The sequence below is a fragment of the Myxocyprinus asiaticus genome, chromosome 30, assembly GCF_019703515.2.
Source record: "Myxocyprinus asiaticus isolate MX2 ecotype Aquarium Trade chromosome 30, UBuf_Myxa_2, whole genome shotgun sequence".
Taxonomy (NCBI): domain Eukaryota; kingdom Metazoa; phylum Chordata; class Actinopteri; order Cypriniformes; family Catostomidae; genus Myxocyprinus; species Myxocyprinus asiaticus.
Window position 1 is genome coordinate 25,799,983 of NC_059373.1, and position 23,106 is coordinate 25,823,088.

Genomic DNA, 23,106 nt, shown 5'->3' on the forward strand with positions numbered 1-23,106 from the left:
CACATAAAACTGCTAAACAACTTCCACTTGCTTTTTATCCTCACATGGTATCTCCTCCCATATCTCTCTTCCTCTTTGTCACCCTATTTTTCTCTCTTTCACCTACTCACTCATTCTCCCACTCTCCCCCATTTTACTCTGCATTGCTTTTTGTGCTGTTCTGTTGTTTGCTTTTGGAGTATGTGCAGATTGATGTAATCTGTCTCTGTGCATATGGCCAATATGTGCAATCATTTAGAACTGAAATGCTTGAAAAGGGACAGTTGAAATGAAATTCTGTCATCATTACTCACCCTCATGTTGTTCTTTTTCTGTGGAACACAAAAGGAGATGTTAGGTCAAGTGACAGACTCACTCACCATTCACTTTCATTGTATGGAAAAAAGATGGAATGGAAGTGAATGGTGGCTGAGGCTAAAATACTGAATAACATCGCCTGTTGAGTTCCCTGGAAGAAAGAAAGTCATACAAGTTTTGAACATCATAAGTGTGAGTAAATGATGACAGGAGTTTCATTTATGAGTGAACTCTCCCTTGAACTCTCAGCTTTATCTCATTATCTGAAAAGTAGAAATCTGATTAGCCCAAGCATGTTGTTTTAAAACTGTTTGGCCTGACTGTACAGCATTTCTTCTCTCTTACACTCAGACTTGACAGAGATCCAGGTGGCAGTGGCAGATGTGAACAGCAAGTATGAGAAGCTGGGCAGTGACCTAAGGGAGAGGAAGAGTAGACAAGCGGCCTCACTTGACCTGCGACAGAAGGCCAGGCAGGGCACAGAGGCACTCACCCAGTGGTTGGTGCCCCGTGAACAGAGCCTGGCACAAGGGCAGTCTGCCTCACCCTCCAGGCCTGAGGTGGTGCGTGCTCAAGCCCAAGAGACCAAGGTCACTATAAGATTTTGTTTTGTCATGTTGAGAGATTTTAATACTTCCACATACTTGCATGGAAGAAGTGGTATATTATGGCACAGTGGCCTTAAAAAGTATTTGGACTTAAACCATGTTAAAAATGTCCATGATAACAAAATATCAGACCAAGTGGAAATTATTTTAAAGAAGCGCACACACAGTTTTCAAGCAAAACAAAATTAAGGCTATATCCAAGCTAATCTGTTTTCAGTTTCCTAACAGAATTTTCCAAAATGTGCAATACAAGTGAGCATTTTCTGAGATTTCTGAGATTAAAACTGAGATAGTTTTTGGTGGAGGAAAATGCTGTTCCAGTATGAAAGAGAGCTGTAAATGTAGCAAAATCAGTATGTTTTAAACCAAAATATTAGTATGAATATGGCCTAGACAAAAATTATTTTAACATTTTCTGGTTGTCAAACTTTGTGGAACATGTCCATTGTTATAAAAAGTGTGGATAATGCATGTAGTTTTCTCTGGCCTGAGTGCTGCCATCATTCCATGTGCTTACATTGTCAGTAAGATAACAGACAGATTTCTGTGTTCAGGCTTTACTCTCTGAGCTGGCCGAGCATTCTGGAAAAGTGGAGGACCTCAAGAACATTCTGAAGCAGCTAATAAAAGAAAATCCAGACTCTCCTGAAGCTGAGACATGGAAACGTCAGCTTGAAGACATAGGTCAGTAAACCAAGACAGTTAAAAGACTTTAAAGAGTTTTAAAATGGGGTGGTGTCCCAGCATTTCTTAATTAACTTTAATTACATTTAAATATGAATTTCCATTCAGTGGATTCACAGCAATAAGTCTGTAACTGTGTAATGACAGAAGTGCATTTATGTTCATTTACTGGTCATGGTTTGAGAGTTTGATGCAGGAAATGGAATTCTGAATCTGATATAAGCTCCAATAAGAGCTCTTACCTTGTCTCTTTAATATGAAATGTCCTGAACTATGCTATTAAACATTTTAAAGCATTTTTTTTATTTTCCAGTTGTTTCACCCACTTCAGAGTGCTTAATTTAAACAGTATCAAGATGTCAGGCACACATGACTAGCCTTTACCTTTAGTCACTACAAATGCACAAACATGCTCTTTTTAAAAGGCTGTTTCTGTATGTTTCCAGGAAATAAGTTCCTTAAACAAGATTGCTTCTTGTTTTGTTTAATACTGAAATTATGATTCATGGTCATAATCAGTTACTCAAGATATCCTAAAATTTTAGTGTTGTCATGGTTTATAGCAGTAATTTTACCATAGTTTCAAGAAGCATCAAGCTGGTTCCTAATGTTTTTTCCCCTTCTAAGCACACCTGTTGCTTTCTTTCCTAGACTCACGGTGGAAGAAGGCCAATCAGAATGCAGTACAGAGGCAGACTGAACTGGAGGCTTGTGCTGATAGGCTGGGTAGTTTTGCATCAGCAGCCAGTCAACTAGGACCATGGCTCAGAGAGAAGGAGCTAATGATGAGTGTACTGGGCCCACTGAGTATTGACCCCAACATGCTCAACACACAGAAACAACAAGTGCAGGTAAACTGCTTTACCCAATAAGCACAGAAAATAATTTCAACCTTGAAAACTAGTTCCACCTCAAAAGGATGATTTGACAACTTTACAGACTTTTTTAGTGCTTTAAACGAATAGTTCACCCAAAAATGTAAAACATTTACTCATCCTCCAAACCCATATGGCTTTCTTTTTTCCACAAAAGAAGAAGAAAAAATAATATCCTAGACAATCTTCCATATAATGAAAGTTAAAGTTAACTGGATGCCAAAAAAGCATCATAAAAGTATCATTAAGAAGTATGTGCGACTTAATGTAAATAATGTACTGTACATTTTTTTTCACGTTGAATGTTTTCTGTGTAATTGACAACTGAGGTTTACCTGGAATATTCCTTTAAACATCAATTTAAACAAGTCAATTTCTACCCAAAACTGATCATCCCATTTCTTTATCCATATTAGTTCATGCTTCGCGAATTTGAGACACGACATCCCCAGTTCAACCAGCTGACTCGGGCAGCAGAGGGAATCCTCTCCCCAGCTGGAGACGAGACTTCTGGAGATGGCCAGGACTTAGAAGTCAGGCAGGAGCTGGCAGACATTTCACAACAGTGGGAGGACCTCACCTCTCGCCTCACTGGCCGCTCCCAACTGATCGACCAAGCCCAGGGAACCAGTGAGCTTTATCTGTCCCTCCTCAGGGAGCTGTCTCAGAGTGTGGCCGATCTAGGCAAGAAACTGGATGCACAGGCCTCTCTAAGCGCCCAGCCTGAGGCGCTACGCCGCAGGCTTCAGGAAACAGGGGAGATCCGAGCCGAGCTGGAACAGAGACGGGGTCAGCTGGCCCAGGCCGAGCAGCTATGTGCGGAGCTCAGCACAATTGTGGCTGAACCATATCTGAGAGATGAGTTGCACAAGAGACTGGAGAGTGTTAGTGGTCCCCTCAAGAATCTAGAAGAAAGGGCTGGTGAGTAACATTCTGTAGCTTTTATGATGCCTGAAAATTCATATAATTTTCCATTTTGTAGACCTGGGGTCTCAGACAACCAGCCCATGGGACAAATTTTAAAATTACAAATAATTTTTTATTTCAAACAGCTTACCCGAACACATAAAGCTGGGAAAAGAGAAAGATTTTTTTAACATTGAAAGAATTGCACATTGTTGCATTTGCATTTTTTCAGTTGTTTTTGCTCTATATATTTCTTTTAAGCCTTAATATTAGCATATGTATATATAGTCATTACCATGCCCCCTCTCCACTGTCTATCAGCTGACAGCTTGTCCCAGCTGCAGGCAGCCCTGTCCAGCACACAGCAGTTCCAGCAGATGTTTGAAGAGCTTCGTGGCTGGTTGAACGGACAGGATGGGAATCACATATCTGGTATTTCTGAACCCCTCCCTTGCCAGCCTGATCCCCTGAAGACCCTTCTCGCCCAACAGGAGGATCTCCAGCGAACCATTTCACAGCAGCGTGGATCCTATGAACTCATCCAGGCAGAGGGTTCATCTCTTCTGGCATCCCTTCCTGCTGGAGATGAGCGATTAGCCCTACAGACTCGACTTAACACCCTACGGCAAGACTGGGAGGGCCTAAACCAACAAACCACAGAGAAACACTGTCGAATCAAAGAGACACTGTCCCGCGCAGAGCTGTACCAACAACGTTGTGATGAACTAGTACCCTGGGTAACGGAATGTGAGGAAAAGGAGTCAGAGATCCACCCATCATTGGATCCTGCTGCCTTAGATGAGGCCCTGCAAAAGGCTAGACAACTGATGCTGGACTTGGATCGCCGTCGCCCCCTCTTGGATTCTTTGAACACTGCAGCAGATCAGCTTTTAGAGCAGGGATGCACTGGCGATGAGGAAATAAGAGATGAGAAAGCTCAGCTTAACCGTAGGGTAGACGGACTCTCAGAGCGACTACAGGGTCACACGGCCCAACTGGATGAGTTGGGAAGCAGACTGAAGGAGTTTGAAGATGGCAGGCAGGCTGTGGAGAGTAGACTTGAGGCAGCTAGACATCAGATCGAAGTTCAGGAGGCACTTGGACCACAAGCTTGTAGTAATAAAAGCCTGGAGCGTCTACGTAGCCAGCAAGAGATGTTAAACTCTCTGCAGCCACAAGTGGTGTACCTACGTAATTTGGCTCAGGGGCTTCTGCAGGATGCACCAGAGATCTCCGGGGCCAGTGAAGATGGTGGCCAGATGCTATTACAGCAAGCTCATGACACGGAAAGGGAGTTTGAAGAAGTTGCTGAAAAGGTGAGAGAATCTGCACATGATCGGTAGCCTTTGGAATGTGTCAGGGCAGAGGCGGTAGAAGGAATGCTATATATAACCTGATCTGCATTTTATGTCGGTACGCATGTACTGTAGGTGTTTGCTGAAATGAGACAGAATCCTAGACAGGCTGTTGGTCCAGATTTGGCTTGCTCATTTGTAATTATGAATTTGTAGTCCTTTAAGAGTTTTGAGATGAAGTGTGTAATCTCTGTGAAGGCGTTACCAAACAAAAGTGCAAAAATTTTGACTGTATTTAAACAGTTTCCTGAAACTCCCACTGTCTTCCATTGACTGGGCAAACAGATAGTCCTATCCCAAGCTTGTGGCATAAGTTGAGCCTGCAATGTTTTGATAGCACCACATAACAACAGTGTTTACATTTCTCTGGGAAATTTTAACATTTGAAAACATTGTGCACATCACCTGTAATTGTTCTCTAATCACATACACTGGAGTATCTCAATAGAAAATCTCAGATAAAATATGTATTAAACCATATGTACCCTTTGTTTCTCCCACAGACTGAGCAATGCTGCTCATCTCTGGAGTCCCGGTTACAGGGCGTGGGAGAGGTCCAGTCACGTGTCCGGGATATTTTCTCCCGCCTGGCTGATTTGGATGATGAGCTGGACAGTCTCAGCCCTGTGGGGCGAGACACCGACTCCTTGGCCTCGCAGGCTGAGGCTGTCAGGGGTTTCCTGAGCCGACTTAATGCCCTCCGTGCTGAGCTAGAAGGTTATGGTGGAGAATGCACCACTATGCTGCGTAGAGAGGGAAGCTCTCCAGATCTTCTGGCCCTAAGGAGAGAGACTGAGGCCCAGAGCAGACAGGCAGGCAAGCTGGCAGAGCGAGGCCAGAACCGTCTGGCACTCATAGAAGCAGCAGAGGAGCGTGTGAAGGAGTTCTACACCCAACTGACTGAGCTGCAGAGGTTGCTGGAACAGGCAGAAGAGGTGCTGAACACACAGGCTGTCGTGGGCACAGAGGTCGAGGTCATCAAACAGCAGCTTCAGGAATTCAAGGTAGGGACAGATATGCCCATTTTGGTTGTATTTAATAAACTGTTTCTTTGTGTTTGGACTCAAAGCCACTGTTAGGTATTATCATTTGTAATTTTAGATTTCCAATTGCCCTGTGCGCTAACCACAATTTGCTATCAGTGTTCATGCGCAATGGGCTTCATTCTCTAACCGTGCCAATGCACAAACCTGTATGTGAATGTTTTTAGGCAGAAATCATGATACATCAGTAAGTTCGCACTTTATTTTATTCTACATTTACGACAAAATCTGCTGAAACCATGTGCGCAGAAATCACAGGCACTAGGATCTAGTATCTTTAAAGTTACATTTGCAAAGACAAATGGAGAAGTTGTACAGAAATCCCTTATATGGAGATTGTTTGACCGTGTTTATCAAACAAACTGCGGGGACCCACACCTTCATTCAGATAACTCTGGATTCATCAACATTAAAACGAAGATGAGAACAAATAAATGTGCGTTTTTGTACCTGTTGTGAATCCACCGGAAATCCACTTTTTCTTAGTGAATGAGGCTCAATGTGATTTACTCAAGTAGGATAGGTTTCTGGATCAACAACCCTAACCCTAAAATCAGGCAACATTGATTGGTTGTTTGGAATGTTTTCCCTGGCCCTACCCATAAGCCTAAGCCTTATCTTACCTCAAAACTCAGTGGGTAAAGATTGCTTGAAGGAAATGTTCTTGACCTTAACCCAAGCCTGACCCTACACCTTAAAATTAGTGGGCAATGATTGGCTGATGGGTCGATGTTCCAGAGGCAGCAAATATATATATATAATTTTTTTTTTTTTTTTTTTTTTTTTTTTACAAAACCTACAAAGCTATTTGAATTTAATTGCATTCAATCTCTGAGCTCCTGCCTCCTGAGAGGGTGATTATGAGAAAAAGACAAGAAAAACATGTATAGATTTGCATGTGTTAAGTTTAATATTTGAAATACTGCTGGGTAAATGCTCTCCACCTTGATAAATCTCATTTCTCAACATGTTCTTGCTGTTCTCCTGTTATGCTTCATATGATGAGGTGAAGGAAGGAGAAATACAATTCTTACTCAGAGTGGGATGCTTGAGGTCACTTTTCCTCCTCCTCACTGTCTGATGAAATGTCTGTATCTCTCTTACTCATGCCTCTTGGGGGTGGTGGAAGAAAAAAGAGAGTGAAGAAGTGTAGGTGATAGTGGGCAGGAAGTAGATATAAGAACATTACGGATGTGGTGGGTGTGTGAGACTCCCATGAACAGTAGAGACTCAATACTTCTGTGAATCAGTGCTTCTGTACTAAATTATTCGTTGCAGAGTCTGAATCATTGCTTCCTCAGCCTTGTTTGATTGCTCAGCAACAACAGTATGACTAGTTTAAAATAATGTTATTGGTATTGAGGTAGCCTAGTAAGAGGTACCTTTTAACTTTTGAACTTCAAATCAAATCCCTTTATTGTCACTCAACCATATACACAAGTGCAACAGTGGAAGTCTTCAACTTTGAGCATCAACATTTAGCAAGTTAATTTGAAGGTCTTTGAATCTGGGTGTAATAAGAGTATCATTAAAAGCGTCTTTAGAAATCTTATGGCTGTGTCAAGTCTCCAATGTCTGTTCGCTTGTCGTGTCTGCTCATTGCAGACACTAAAAGCTCATTAGAGTTGTCGCTGTGGTGATGGACATGAGCTACTGTAAATCTGACAGCACAATGAATCAGTCTCGAAATCCACATCATAGCAGCATTGATTCGCCAAATGAGTTCTGCATCAGTGCATAATTAGTTAAAAGTGTTTTATGTTAAATGTAATCTCTTTGTTTTGAATTAGGCTACTTTTCCCGTAAAAAATAAAGGTTCTAAAAAGTTAAGTCACTTAAAGAACCTATAATGTAGCATCAATAATTTTTTTTTCTTTTTTTTTATCTCCCAATAACCATAAAGACAATTCAGGAATTCTAGGAAGCAAGAAATGGTTCTTGGTAAAACAAAAAGAAGTTTTGTGCAGAACTTTAGGTGTAGGTTAAAACGCTTTTATTTTGAAGAGTATGAAATCACTGTCCTCAATGTACAGTGCATCTAAACAAGGATTTTCTATTTATGAGGATTCTTTTTTTCTACAGTAAGTCCATGTGGGTGTTTGATATATACAGTTCAGTCATTGAGCTTTAGCCAGCACAATGTATAAAACATGCATACAGAGTTCATGAATATGTAGTCTAGGGGTTATTTTTAGGGAGCTGTGGAATGGGATGTCATTCATTAAAAGGAGAGAGGAATAAAATGTGCTAGTGAAAAATGCTATGAACTTGACTGCCAGTGCTGTCCATTTTCCATTCTATTTTACACAATTTCTCTCTCTTTGATTTTCTGCCTATGCATAACACTTAGTAGTGAAATATTTGAAGGTAAATTTGGCCACAGCCTGTTCGTCTGCTGTGAGATGTCTGCTCTCATTTTCGCCAGCCAGACTCCATTTCAAAGACACCGAATCCAAAATGATGTCATTCCTCAAAGGGGGAGGGGGGTCTGGGGGAGTTGGAGGGTGATCCTGTTTGTGCACGGGGTATTAAGAGAAGGTGTCAGATTAGTCAGTCTCATTGTTTAGTTTTTCAACAATGAGCTTATTGAGATGTGGATCCCAGGCAGGAAAGTGACCATTTAAAGTATGTCGATTCTAGATTTTGAATATTCACAATATATTAAGATTGATTTAGCTGGTAATATAACATTTAGCAACGTTGTGACTATCGCATTGATTTTAATGCACTTTATATTTGGCCATTTAATTTCCATTGAGTGTCAGGAATACTTTTGCAATCCTTCCTTATCCCGTAACTCACAAGAATGAGTTTTAAGATGGAAATCTTTTAAGAGAGTCTCTGAATTTTTTTTTAAAACCTCAGTAGCAAAAACTGCATTAGAGTTTGTAAGTTTGGTATATTTGAGGGGGCATGGTTACAACTTTATACATATATGCTAATATTAAAGCTTAAAGGAAATAAATACAGCCAAAACAACAAAAAAAAAAAACCTTGCAAATGCAACAATTTGTTCAGCTTTCAGCGATTTGTTTGCATTATCAATTAAAAATGTACATGGAAGTCCCTGCATGGCAATTTTCATATATGAATGTGTTGTATTACAACTATATGAAGGTAAATATTGTTTATTACTATGCATTCTTATATTGGTGCTGATAAGTGAAAATTATAAATACCATCCTTCCTTGTATTTATTTAGTGGAAAACAGTGAGGAAAAAATTGCAAATTTTATTTTATTTGACTTGTTGATGGTTACTATAATTAATAAAAATAAAAAACACACAATTATAAGTCATTTCAGAGCAAATATAAATATTGAGATATAGCCTATATCAAGTATCATAAAAAAAAACTGAATAAGATACAACTTTCAGCTATATCATCCAGCCCTAATTCAAACCTGCACATTCAATGTGAAATGTCTCCAATGTTTTGCTGTTTGTGAATGATTCCTGTCTAAATATATTCTCCTTTTTAGCAGTAGGTTGACATGTGCTAAAGGGTGATACAGTATATAGACACACAAGGTGTGTTTGTATGTAGTGGGAGTGTGCCCAGAGGTCCATGTGTGAGAATTCTTCTAATTCCAGTTCATTTGGAGCGTCCGGCATCCCAGCTGTCTCCCCACCCTTGACCCTGCAAGCGCACTCACACACGCACACACATATAAGCAGGGTGTGGTTGCCCCCTCTCGCTAAAATTCTTGTCCTCTATGTACCCTTGTTGCACTCCTATGTCACTCTATCCCAGAGCATCTGAGCCCTGAGCTAGACTCGAGAGAAACGATGGCCCCTTGTCCATCTGGGAATTCCTTTGCAGGGCTGTTGGGATGAAGGAATGGCTTTTAAATCAAATTGCACTGTCCATGCTGTAATCACCCTCGCCGCTTACAGCATATCTTCACTCCTTTTACACTTTTCATCCCTCCCTCACTCCTGCCGGTTTATTTTTTCTCCCTCTATCATCAGTTTATAATCGTAGTATTTCCTGCACAATAACAACAGCAGAGACTATGTCACGACCTGCCATGCCCCCACCCAAACCTTAGGGGTTTCCCTCTCTCTCAGTTCTGTGGCCTTCAAGTCAAATGAACAGTAATTTTGCTATAAGTTAATGGCAAGTTCTTGCAATAAAGAACATTTACTGTGTGAATCTCACGACAAAAGGTCTGGGTAATTTTTTTTACCCCACATTCAAAGGAAAAAAATTAAATGCATTTTATAAATTTACAAAATATATTAATTTATTAAAGTTAATATTTGCATTAAGAAAATTTAGCCTGTTTTTAGGACTATTGAGATTTTTTTTTTTTTTTTTTTTTTTGCATTTTTCATTGCACAAGAATTAATCATGTTTTTCTACCAATTCTCATTTCTGTAATGTGGAAAATCCCATTCTCATTATTGTAAATATCTCATTTTTATTACTGTAATACCCTTTTTTTTTATTTAAAAGAGTATAAATTTATTTATATAATAATCATCATTTATTATCATAATATCATTTATTACCTTGATGTATACTTATAATTGTTCTTTACAAGTGTTCTTGAAATAATTACTAATTATTGTAAAAATAAAATTAAAAACAATATGCTGTTTTTTCTTTATATATTTTTTTGTTGAGGTATACTTAAACCTGCAAAAAAAAAAAAAAAAAACTGAAATCCTATTAGATTTTTTAAATTGGGACTAGTTTGATGACTCTGTATTACCTGTCTGGCATTCTACAGTTCTGATGATGATATGTCGGTGGTAGCCAGACAGCATTTTGTTGTTTAGTATATTTTGTGCTGACTCTCTGTGATCTCTGATGTCATGCTGGTGTAATTTTCATTCTTTTTCTGCAGAGATACTTTGTAGCATGTACAACCTCTGAGTAAAACTGCTTTTAAAACCAATTTATGCAAGGATGCTCATGTTCTTAATTTGTTTTTATGCGCTAAGGGGTTGATTAAATTAGGATAACATGATTAGACTAATCTGAAGACTTGATTTCTCTAAATTGATCCTGTGCTATATATCACTGGCATTTGTGTGCGTGTATGTGGGTTATGTCATGCTCTCTCTAGCTGTTCCCATTGCCTTGTGTTGTTTTAGCTGTTATGCATTACTGTGACATTCCTTAGAATAGCCCACTTTCCCTTCCAGTTAGTATCGAATAACTCATCAACATAAATAAATAGTGGTTTTATGTAAATAGTGTTGCCCCATAGATGTTTGGAAATAATTGCCAAGATAATAATCAGTGTTATGACTGGCTGTGGGAAAAAGAGTTTTCTGCCACCTCACCTTAACTTTACTGCACACCAATCCACAAGGTAATCTCAAATAGACTATTAGGCAATTTAAAAAAAAAAAATAATAAAAAAAGAAGGGGAAAAAAAAAGGGTTGTCATATCAAACGCAGGCAAGTTTTTTGTTTTTTGTTATAAATAGTTTCAGTAATATAAGGTAACAATATTGTAACAATTAAGGTAATGCTTATATAATAGTAAATGCATTCAATAATTCAAAACTTGTTTTATTGCTCTAATTTTGTGCCAAGACCAGACTCCTCTGTCTGTTTTGTGTTTTGTGTCAGTGGTGGTGAGAGATAACAATGCACACATTGAGTTATTCAGGTGAAACCTGGTGGTTAATTATAAATCTACTGCTGAGATATAAAAGCCAGTAAGAACCTACCTAGTAACCAGTGTGCCACAGGGAACAAGAGATAAAGGGGGGTAGATGTTGAACCAAAGCAAACAGATGAGGCTCTTTTACTTTTAGTGCAGTTAGGCAGGTATAGAGAGAGAGAGTAAAAAGGGACAAAGAGAAAGACGGAAAACAATATCAACAGGTGCTCTGTTGAAGCAAACAAATTGCCCTCTAAAATCAATAATGTTCTCGGGCCATGCTTGTTTTGCTGAATGACTGCCAGTATTTAGTTTGAATTGTTTTAGTTCAGCAAAACATAATGCACTAGCAGCACTTTACCTATGTAGCTCTAACCATGGAGTCTCTTTAGGGGATTTTGGGGCTTGAACCCCTCCCTCTTCCTGTCTGAATCAGGACTGTGACTCTTTAACCAGGCGTGACTGGCCAAATGACCAATAACTGAAAGAATGAGGAAAAGGAGAGTGGGGGATACATCAGCTAAGCAGTCATTAATTAAATTAGCATCAGGAAGTGCATTGATCAGGGTAGCTTTTGATGTAATGTATTGCCATAATGCAGAAAATCATTGTTTTGGTGTTTTAAAGTCATGGAAAACCTGGAAATATCAGGGAATTTTACAGTAGAGTTTTCCAGGCCTGGAAAAGTCATGAATATTAATATTAATATTTACAGGTTCTGCAGTGAATATATATACAGTAAAAAAAAAATACTATTTTTGAGCCAAGTCAAACTTGGCTCAAAAATATTTCATCAGTGAGAATTTTTGTATTGTGAGGGCAGTGTCTATAAAATGATTTTAGAAATTATCATCCAATAATTAAACACCTGAAAAATAATTTAAATGTATTGGTCAAAAGGTGTAGAAACACTCTCTTGCAACATTGCTTTTTCTTTTTGTTTTTTTGTTTTTCACAAAATTTTTACTTGATAATCCTATTTATCCTCAAGTTGCATCTGGGATGCACTTGTCTCTGGTTTTATATTAGCCGAGTAATATTAATGGTCTTAGAAACAGAGTTTGATGTGGGTCAGTGGAGAGAGCACAAGCACCTACAAAATAGCCAACAAACCCTTTTTGTTTCTGTAGGGAGGGTTGTGTTGGAAGCAGGAATGACAGCTGCAACCCAACTGAGGTTGACAGAGAGGGGGAAAGAGAGTTTATCTGAAAGATATTTTTTTTGACTAACTTGACATTCAGGCCATGAGGAGTGTGGTGGTTCAGAGCAACAGTTAGATCACTGAGAAAGAAAGCCCCTCCCCCTTTTCATGTGTGAGTGTGCACTTTTGTGCATTTTGGACAGAGTGCCACGAGAAATAGGCAGGCATGGAATCAGTATCTAGTGTCTGCCAGAGCTTCTTAAACTGTGAAGAAATAATAGACAGTGTTGTGATCTTTGCCACAGAATGACGAGCTTGGACATAAAACACAAAATGCACATAGAAAAAGTGAAAAGCTAATACTTGTATTCTCATTTCATGCCGGTCTGTGTCTGTGGTCACCTCTAGGTGGAAAGTTCATACATTTTCATTCATTGTTTTCCTGAAGCCCCCCGCCAGAGGCCCCAGCCCCCCTCACATTCTCTTCTGACAGGATTGTGTTACAGAAGAGTAGCAGACAGGAATGCACAAGTAGAGTGTGTGAATATGGCAGAATTTGCCTCCTGTATTGTTTTGCACAGTTACGGAGGGCCCGTCTTTAAAAGAGGGGCCAGACCAGTGAGAGTGAATGTAAGGGATTTCCGCTTCCACGTATGGCAGTATATTTGAAGAGGGAATAAGCAACCTTTATTTCTTTATTTCCCTCTGATGAACTCCCTCCTCTTTCAGCATGACACTCCCACTTTATAATCTTTTTCACTCTCACTTTTCCTGGCTATCTGTCTTTTTTGCTCTAGAGTTTCTTTTTTGTCTAAGACGTTTGTGGTCGTTTAAATGGGAGTGTTTATCCCTTCTGATTTGGGTTTCGAATGCATTAAAGTGATGATTGTAACAATCACAAGCTAAAGAGTCAGCTGTATCACTCACACAGTTGACTCACTGGATGGCTGCACTCATCCTAAAAGAAACCCTAAGTTGAGAACATATAGCCTGACTTTATCAATAATGTGTGTTTCCTTTACAAAGGCGGTTTGTATAGTGCTTAGTGTGCGATAAGTATCTCCCATTATCCAGTGAGTCTGCAGAAATGCGTAAAATCCCCGGATTGGTCACTCCCACTGACTTCATGTTACCTCCTCCCACACACTTTATCTTGTGCTAACTCCTCTAGCCTTGTCTCGTGTGATTTTTGGAAGAGGAAATCGGCCTGATTGGACCACTTCCTGTGTTTTAATACCAAAGCAGGAAACAGAACAAACGGAGCTGGATTCAAACAAAAACAGAGAGTGAGAGAGAGAGAAGAAAGGGGAGAGAAAGCAAGAGAAAAAAGAGAGGGGAGTGTGTGAGTGAGTGAGAGAAGGGGGAGTGAGCAAGAAAGGAAAAGTGAGAGATTTTGTTAGCAGCTGCAAATCATTTCAGCTGTGTAGTAGCCTTAGAACAGACACAGAAAAACGTGTATGAGAAAGAAAGTCTGCACAAGAAGGAACCAGAGAAAAGAAGAGCTTGCATTGAGCATAGTGTTTGGAATATCGTAAGAGGAAAATAAGAGGAGAGGGAGCGTGTCCGGGGATTGTCTGGAAATCACAGTGCCTGGAGTGCAAGGCAGCACTTGGAATGAAGCTCTGTCTGGGTCTCTGCCTTCTGGATACAGTCCCTTGACTTTCTACTTTCTCCCTGGCTGCACCGGACTCCAACATTCACTGGATCTCCATATTCTCAACCCTCCTGGACATAGACACCTTTTAGATTCTTAGATTTTCCCCCAAGTTCTGGATAAAAGGATTACAAAAGAGAAACTGTTTTTCCCTACATATAAAATATAAATATTTTTTTACACTTAATGTGAAATGAATATGTCGCAAAGAGTGGATTTCATTGATTTCACTCCATCATCCTCTGCTGCTGAACAGGACTAGATAAATAAGAGGATGGTATATTTCAGGCACAGATGGCTTCTCATCCTAATATGCTCTATTAATGCTTCATTATAGGATTAAAACAAGGAGGAAGAAATTTATATAGAGTACACTGCAAAAACACTGGTAGCACTGTCGGAAGAGTGAGTCTGTTAGATTTTATGTTTGTGTCTTTAAATATACACACCATTTAGTCAAAAAATAGTGTTTATCAATCACCTTGTCAGAACCATCCTTTGTCAAGCTGGTTTATTTTTTGTCAGTATTTTCAAGGAATTATGAATATAAAATTATGTGCTTAGAAGAACAGGGAGATGAGAGACAAAATATCCTGACTGGAACTTTTTGCTTTTCTTTTCCAAACTGTTTTATGTAACAGTGTGGCGTTCTCACCTTAAAAGGAGCCTTATACAGCTTTGGCTGCTGCTCTCGGAGATGGTGAAAGTAGCTAAAGCCCCTCTTTACTTTTCATGTTGTGGCAGTGGGAAATAGAGTCAAGAGGAAGCAGCGGTAACGAAGAAAAGGATTTTGGAATTGGTTCTTGTTTTGAGGGGTTTGGACTCACCTGTTCAGAAGGGAAACAAAAGGAATATTATCCACAATGGATGTTATATCGTAATTATGTTGTAGTTAATATGCTACTGCAAAGATTCATCTGTGCAACAGAGACAATTGATATGCTACTGCAAAGATTCATCTCTGCAACAGAGACCATTTTAATGTATTTCAGCCATGCAAGTGCAGATGTCGCCATGTAGCTTTGAAACAAGGGCTCCTATATTTACTTTCTTATGGATATTTACCCTGGATCTTAAGCATCATAACACATAATTGTATCCTGAGACTTTGGTGCATGACTGTGTGTCTTTAAAATTGGTCTAATGTGTGAGCTACCTGAATAGTTTGAGCAGCATACTGATTCTCACTGCAGGCTTTGTTTGTGGAAAAGTAACCATCCCATCTCGGCTCCTTGAGGGTGCTGTAGTTTGGGATGGGAAAACCTCTAAGCCGCCCGGACTGCTTGCGGCAGAACCCCAGGTGCCTTGGGAAGGGTGATGATGAGGAGGCATATATTGAGGACTGCTATGTACCCCAGCGCTCAATTTACGACACAATGCGCATCAATGAGCAGATTGATCAAGGCTCAAAACTCAGCCAGCCCTCTCGCAGCACTCTGGGCTCAGGGGGTGGTGAGGGAAGTACACTCTCAAGCAATGGGACATTGGGAGCAGATATAGGTGGTGTATTTGTTGCACGAGGAGGTCCTGCAGATGCAGGTGTGAAAAAGCTGGATGAAAGAGTTATTTTTGATGCTCTGAAACTCACAGGTGATCCACAGAGTATGTCACCTGTCGGAGGAGTTGGCTCTGGAGTGGTTATTCCTGCATCAAATTCAGCTGCTGTTGGAGCAACTGTTGTGACCAAAAGGCGCCACCAGGGCAGTGAAAAGAAGGACAATCCAAATCGGCGCTCCTGGAAAGCTTTTATGCCCCCTACTTACCCTGAGTTTGCTGAACGTTTAGAGCTTTCATCTGCAGAGAGTGGAGACAAGCGTCTGTCTGGGGCTGGAATCCCAGTTTCTCCTCTTCATCCTCTACCCTCCTTACTAGCCTCATCTGTTCCTTCTACATTATTGCCACCTCTAGCTCCTTTATCCCCCTCACCTGTCTCATCAGGAGATCCTCAAACCCCCCCTGTCTCCAATTCTCCATCTTTTACTCCCTCTGTGAGCCCACTACCTCCCCATTTGCCTCATCCACTCAGACAAAAACAGTCCCTACAATTGCACTTCCACAAGCCTGCTGCTGCTCTGCCCCCTCCCTCAAATGAACAACCACCCTCAGAGACTACAACTGTTGATCAGAGTGACTCTGGTAGTTCACCACAATCTAGTCCTAGTATTTCCCTACTTGCTGAGAGAAGGAAAGGTGAGCAGAGCAAACCAACATCTGCCCCAATCTGTGTTAGAAATGCCTCAGAAGAACAACCACAAAACTGCTATACCACTGCAGCTAGAAACTCAGATAACGAGCGGGACTCGCCATTACTCGAACATGACCAAGACACAGCTCCACTAATACCTCCAAAACCAGTATTTTGTCCCCCTACTAAAGCCCGTACCTGGCCCCGCAGGATGCAGGGTAGTAAAAAAACCTTGGGGCAAGGAAGAGTACTACACCACTTTCCTATCCTGCCCCCACTGCCCCCTGTTCTTGGTGAGGACAGTGACCTGGATGAGGAATCTCTGTATCTACTTGATCCTCCATCACCTTTTCTTCAAGAGGAAGAGGGACTTAACTATGGGGGGTTGCCTCTGTCACCGTGTATCAGTCAAGAGGGTGGTGAGGTTAGTTTGTTGGGCTGGCTCCCTCCTACTGAAGTGCTACGAGAGAAGACAGCATCAGAACTTTGCTTTGAAGAAGATGAGCACAGAATCCTAGATGAGTTAATGGAGGAGGAGGATGAGACAGAGAGAGAGGAAAAGGAGAGACTAGAAATAGAGGAGAGAAACTGGCAGGCAGTGTTAAAACTCGAGAGCTGTGAAACAAGTGGTATATCTTGGGAGACAGAGGGTGAGGAATCACAATTAAAGGACTGGGAGACACAACAACTTAGTTTCTCTGGACAATGGCCCCTTTTGACACCTCCTGTTGGATTTGGAGGCTCTGAGGCCCTCAGTGCTTCCCCATGCCCCAGCTCAGAAGCAGGCTCAGATGAACTCTTTCTTGAGCTGGAGAGACAGTGTTTGGAAGAGGAAGCAGATGATTCAGATGTTTTTGAGCAAAAGAGCATTTTTCATCCATCTGACAATTCAGATATTTGTGACAACCTGCCTACAGTGGAAGATGATCAAGTAGATGTCAGAGGTGAACCTGATGTCAAACGGCAAATTGATAATGCTGTGACATCAGCACTTGATGTCACAAATCAAACAGATCATAAACAGCACACAGATCAGACTGAGCCATGTATATCACAGATAAGTCAAAATGCACCTGGAGAGGATATAGAAAATATGCAAAGCTGCTCCGCAGTTGAAGATATTGACCAAAGCCCAAAGCAATTACAGAAATATCTTAATTGTAATAGTGAGGATAATAACCATGATCAAGATGATTATTCTTCATACAAAACTGATGCAGATGCTTTAGATTCTGAATCCTGTGGCATTCAAACCTCACACCAAGATGGTACTGTTCTATCAGATACAATTCAGACAGAGTATGTGCGACCAGAGAGTGATTCAGATTTAGGCAGCAGAGTTTCATCAGATCATGAGCAGCAAGATAATGAGGAGGTAATGAAACAATATGAGACATCTGACCTACATATATCCTTACAGCATGGTCTTTTTCACCCAGAGAATTTGTATGCAGATGCTGAATGTAATGTGGATCTTGGCATCTTCAAGACTGATTTAGACAGGAAGGAGAGTGAGGACAGTATCAGCCAGTCCCCTGAGTGCTCTGTCTTGGAAGATGAGGCAGAAAGGGAAGTTGGGAACAGTGACTGTGAGACTGTCTCTCATGAGGATGCAGTTTCCTCTGAGCCTACTAAAGTTATTATAGAAATGATCTCTGACCAAAAAGGGGCACCTTCAAGGTCAGAGAATGAAGCAGAGCTTTCAGTCTCCAACGAAATTGTTGAAGATGAAGTGTGTTCAAATGTGTGGGAGGTAACAGACCAGGATCAGGGAACCACAAGTATGCCAAAATCAGACATCTCATACGCCCAGTTAAACTCACCAGATATCAGTATAGTATCTACTGCCTCTTCTCCTTTTTCACTGTTGACCACTAAACATGATTCAAGAACAGCAGGACTTGACAGCAAAGATGCAGATGCCTTTGTTGCAACCGACAGTTTTGTTTATTTAGCTGTGGCTCTGCCGCCCCAGTATTCTCAGGACTGTCCCCCATCTCCATCAGTGGAATCAGCCCCACCGAGCCCCCTCCCGAAATGCTGCCCTGAGCCTGAGGTAGAGGCGTTTCTCTCTTCCGATAGTTTTGTTTACTTGGCAGCCCCTGAACGACTTGCGCCTGATGGGGGCTCTTCTTGCGAGGACTTTCACAATTTGGACTCCGAGTCTGAGGACAGTCATTCAGGTGTTGATTTCGTACTTGGGTCAATGACTGGAGATAGTGAATGGGACTCAGATGGGTCAGGACCAGGCTTTATGCACCCACAGAGAGATCAGTATGAGCAGCTAGATCCAGGCATTTTGCATGGGCTTTTTAATGACTGCCAGAGTGAAACAAGCTCTCAGGAAAATGTGGAATCATGTGACAATGACTTTGTAGACACCTTTGTACAACCAAAGTGTCCTGAAGAAGAAATTTCACCACCAAAACATGACCCTGAATTGGACACAAAGGTAATGCTCCTCCCTTAAGCTTAATATTTAAAATAGTCAGTGCAAAGTTAGGTTTCTCAGTTTCTAGGTTCTAAGCTGGCCCAATGACAACAAAAAAGTAATTACTCTGAATAAACCTCAGAAATGTAATCTTGTAATCTATAACTGTTTGCCTCAAAAGTTTTTCTCAAGATCTTTTACCTCACTAAGAATTTTGGTTGATATCTATAGTATTTTGTCAGAGAAATTGCCTAGTTTAACACTGCAAAAAATGCTGTGCTAGTTGTATAATGTTATTGTGCACTATATTATGTAGTAAAATTTATGATCAAAGGACTCAGACAATGAATGGAATAATCTTCAAGTAGTCCTTTCATAGATCCATATTCTCCCAGAATGTATGTGTGTGTTTAGATTCTATTTGAGGTAATGTATGAGTTTTTGTTCATGGGACCCTAAACACAATGGACCTCATTCACTAACCATGCGTATGCACGTATTTGTGTGTGAAACCTGCATACGAATGTTTTCATGAAGAAATCATGATTCATTAATATGCATAAAAATTTATATATACTGTGTGTGTGTGTGTGTGTGTATATATATATATATATATATCTTATATAGTCTTATTATATAATATATACAGTATATTATATATAATCTTATTTCAAAGTAACAAAAATTAGTTGCGTTATAGCTCGAGCTGGGTTCAAGATCTGCCCATGTATGCTCTGCATTCTATGCAGTTGTATGATGTAGCTGGTGGAATGCTCCTGTACAACCTGGAAAAAAATTTGTCTGATGGCTTTAGCATGTTGTGTACTGCACAACATCGCTTCCCAATGGCATGGGAAGTTTCTTTACCTTGAAGTTCGGAATTCATGACATAGTAAGTTGCCGGTAAGATGTCCTATTTGCGAAATGATCAGACAAAGGGGCAGAACCACCACAGATTTCTTTGTACTTCGAGCACTTTGGACCACACGCACAGTCCGTACCTGTGGATGATAAGGCACAAGCAGCGCTCCAAGCAAGCCTTTAGTTCATCCAACATCTACAGTATGTGGTTTATGAATCATTCTGAACTGTAATGATCTACTGCTGTTATATAGTGCTGATCACTGAAAATAAGCATGATGATTTCATTCAAATAGCATGCTTACTTCACTCTAGTCAAACCCCAGTGATCGTTTGTGTGTTTGGTTATAGGCAAATGGGTTTGTGCACACATTTGCATGTGTTTGCTTTTGCTACCTGATTGAGCACTGTTTTTTCTATGAGAGCTCTGTGTGTATGTTTTAGAAAGAGATTTAGGAGTAAAAAAAGCGACAGGAATGTATTTTTGTAAATACATCTTAGAATCTTTGACATGATTTGAGACTGACTCTCGGGCTGCCGTGACAAGGCCAGTGTCTGCTCTGTTTCACAGTGGTTGTTGCGGGTGGCCGAGAGACTGCCTGTTAGTCCTTGTGCTCTCTGGATGGTTATTACATTACTATCTCTATCAGCAGCAATGGCCAAGCCTGGCTGGTCATCTACATCTCATTTCTCCCTCTGCCTGGCCCAACTCTGTCTTTCTGCATGGTCACTACCACTCTCAAACCCCTGTTCCATTAAATATAATCAGATGCAGGACCCTGTCATGCTGGATTTTGGGAGAGAGGATTGTAGCAAGGATCAGCTAGCGTATGATCTTTAAACTCAGTTGGAATAAAGGAATTAAAAGACCTGAAAATATATTACTGATTTGAGGGGTGGCTGTTGTCCAGTGCCAAACCCACATAAAATCTCCAACTCCACTTCTTCCACATCAAATCCCCCTCCTTTCATCCCTGCTGCAGTCTGATGGTATTGCAATTGAGATAAGGAAGTGAGAAATAAATATTGCACAATTTGAGGGTGGCCACTTTAGCCTGTTACATGCAAACACTGTATAAAGTTGTTGGAAATATAAATAGATAAGGACATGTCAGTCCTGTCAGCACAGGGCCAGACTCTCACCCCCGCAGTGCCCAAAGTCAAGGGAGTACAGCACAGACCTCAGGAAAGACCTTTGTAATCTTTTGGAGCAGCTCTCTTTTGGGTACTTATTTAAAATGGGTACAGAGTCTGAAAATTTGGCAACTGCCAAACAGACAAAGAGTCTCCATGGTAGAACACCTGGTAGTACTCAAAATAAGAGCCGGCTGAGCAAAAAGAGGTGTCACAAGAAAAGCCTGACGTCACATCTGAAACCTAGACTTGGCTCGTTTTTGTAGAAGAGAGTTTCAGGGACAGTCGTGTAAACAGACACACTAACTGACATGTACAGTGGAAAGGCAAGATCAGTCAGAGAGGAAGTGATGAGCACTGATGTTATGGTGCATGGTAACAGCAGGCATATTTGATTGTTTAGATAATGATATCAGTGAAAGACAGTATATGGGAAACACCTGTGATAAAGACCTTTGAAAACAAAAGAGAACTTGAGCAAACCCTGTATTCCTGTCGGTACAATGACGACCATACCAAAGCAGTCACATATGTCATAAACTTAACTGATTGTAATTTTAACCTCATTTGCTCACTATTTTATAATGGAGCTACATAAATTATGTCCTTGTTAGAACATAAAATTGAGTTATCCGAAGTGCATGAAAAAGGAAGCAAGGGTAGAGATGAGGGGCTGAAAGACAGGAAGAAAGCAGGAGGCGTAAGCAAAGGTAGGAAGACTAGGAATGGAGAGACAGTTTGGAAAGGTCTATGAAGCACAAGAAAGCTGCTAAAGGCCATGTTGTCATTGATTTGGAAGAAATCTTATTATTGTGCTTTAACTCTCCTAGAATCCTTTTATGTCCAGAGTATTGTTTCACCCATTCAGGTTACTTTCCTTGAAGCCTATCTATATTGCCATTTATTCTTTGTTTTTGTTTTATTTGTGTGTATAATTTTTAGACCTTATAAAATGTATTTTATTGACTTTTAAAGACATGTATAGCCTACTTTGTCAAGAATTACATGCTTATTTGTTACAACATGCATGTATTGTTTTCCACTCAAATACAGTTCCAGTCTTACCTACTCATGAGTTTATATACTACTATTATTTTTAGAGTTATTGTAAAATTATCAAAACTATGAATTAGCACATAAAATTATAGAAACTATGTTGTGACCAAAACAATATTGAACAAATCAAAACACAGTTTGTCTACAAAACTCATTTTTCACATAAAAGCATAAGCCTTAAGCTTTTTGTGATTATGAAAAACATTCATCCAGTGGGGTGTGTTCAGAGGTTTAAATGGTATTGTATGCTCATCTTATATAACTATTTAAAAGTGTTTTTATCTTGTCCTTGGCAATAATTGCATAAGATTCACAATATTTTCAGTTACAGAAAAAAGGTTGTAAAAACTCAGTAAATTATCTGCTGATAGTGTTGGAATACACTGTAGCAGTTTACTCCAAGCCAGCAATTGTAGTTTTTTTCTTTACTGAAATGTGGGCACCCCCAGTTAGGCAGTATGGAGTTGTGGTTTGGATTGAGAAACAAACAAAAGACTTCAATGGCAGTGATCTTGTGGGTAGGTGGCAGTATGGAAAGCTGCCAGAAGCTAAAAGTAATCTGTGGGGCTTCAAGTGAGAAACAAAAAAGTTTAACGTTTGGTGACAAAAGAAACAGCGAGAGCTGGAGAGATGATAAGTGTGAAGCAGCCGTGTGTGTGCTGGCCGTATTGGTTGAGTGTTTGAATGGAATGACAGGCATCCTAGATATTTTCCAGAGCCCTGCTTAACAGTCAAACATTTGTCCGCCAAGAAAAAGTGAGAGAAGAAAACAGAAGAGAGATTATTTAGTCATTTTGCTCTGACCTCTTTGTATTGTTGTATAGATATGTATAGCTACTTCCTACTTGGATGTGGACGTGTGCATTTTTGTTGTTTTAACAAGTGACCTTGCAAAGCTACATATATGTGGAAATAATACATTTGTACATTTGAAATATGATTGATATATGGTACAGAGGAATAATACTCAATGTGGGTGATAAAGGTCTCAAGCTCAAATCTCTGACAAATGTATACTTTAATAGACCAAGTAAAAGCTGGGATGCATTTTTATTTTTAACTTTAACTGTACAACATTAAAATAGCAGGTCAGGAGACTTTTTTCATGGCCAGACATCAGCCAAATTGAGTAGGTATAGCAAAGTATAGCACATGGAGCTGCTCTGAAAAAGTAACTGGCTAGGTCACAATTAATTTTCAATGAGGGGCTGGTAGGCGTATCGGAGAGTGGGTGCAATCCTGTGCAACTGTAACA

At 40.2% G+C, this 23,106-nt stretch overlaps 1 protein-coding gene across 13 annotated transcripts in view; it reads left to right on the top strand.

Annotated features, from left to right (window-relative positions):
• LOC127420801 (microtubule-actin cross-linking factor 1-like) overlaps window positions 1–23,106 on the top strand; it is a 223,513-nt gene that overhangs the window by 158,645 nt on the left and 41,762 nt on the right. For all 13 annotated transcript variants that reach the window (XM_051663338.1, XM_051663342.1, XM_051663345.1 and 10 more), the window contains 6 exons: window positions 649–887; window positions 1,460–1,589; window positions 2,241–2,440; window positions 2,881–3,385; window positions 3,692–4,686; window positions 5,229–5,729. In XM_051663338.1, coding sequence (XP_051519298.1) covers window positions 649–887; window positions 1,460–1,589; window positions 2,241–2,440; window positions 2,881–3,385; window positions 3,692–4,686; window positions 5,229–5,729 — 2,570 coding nt within the window. The remainder of the gene's footprint in view (window positions 1–648; window positions 888–1,459; window positions 1,590–2,240; window positions 2,441–2,880; window positions 3,386–3,691; window positions 4,687–5,228; window positions 5,730–23,106) is intronic.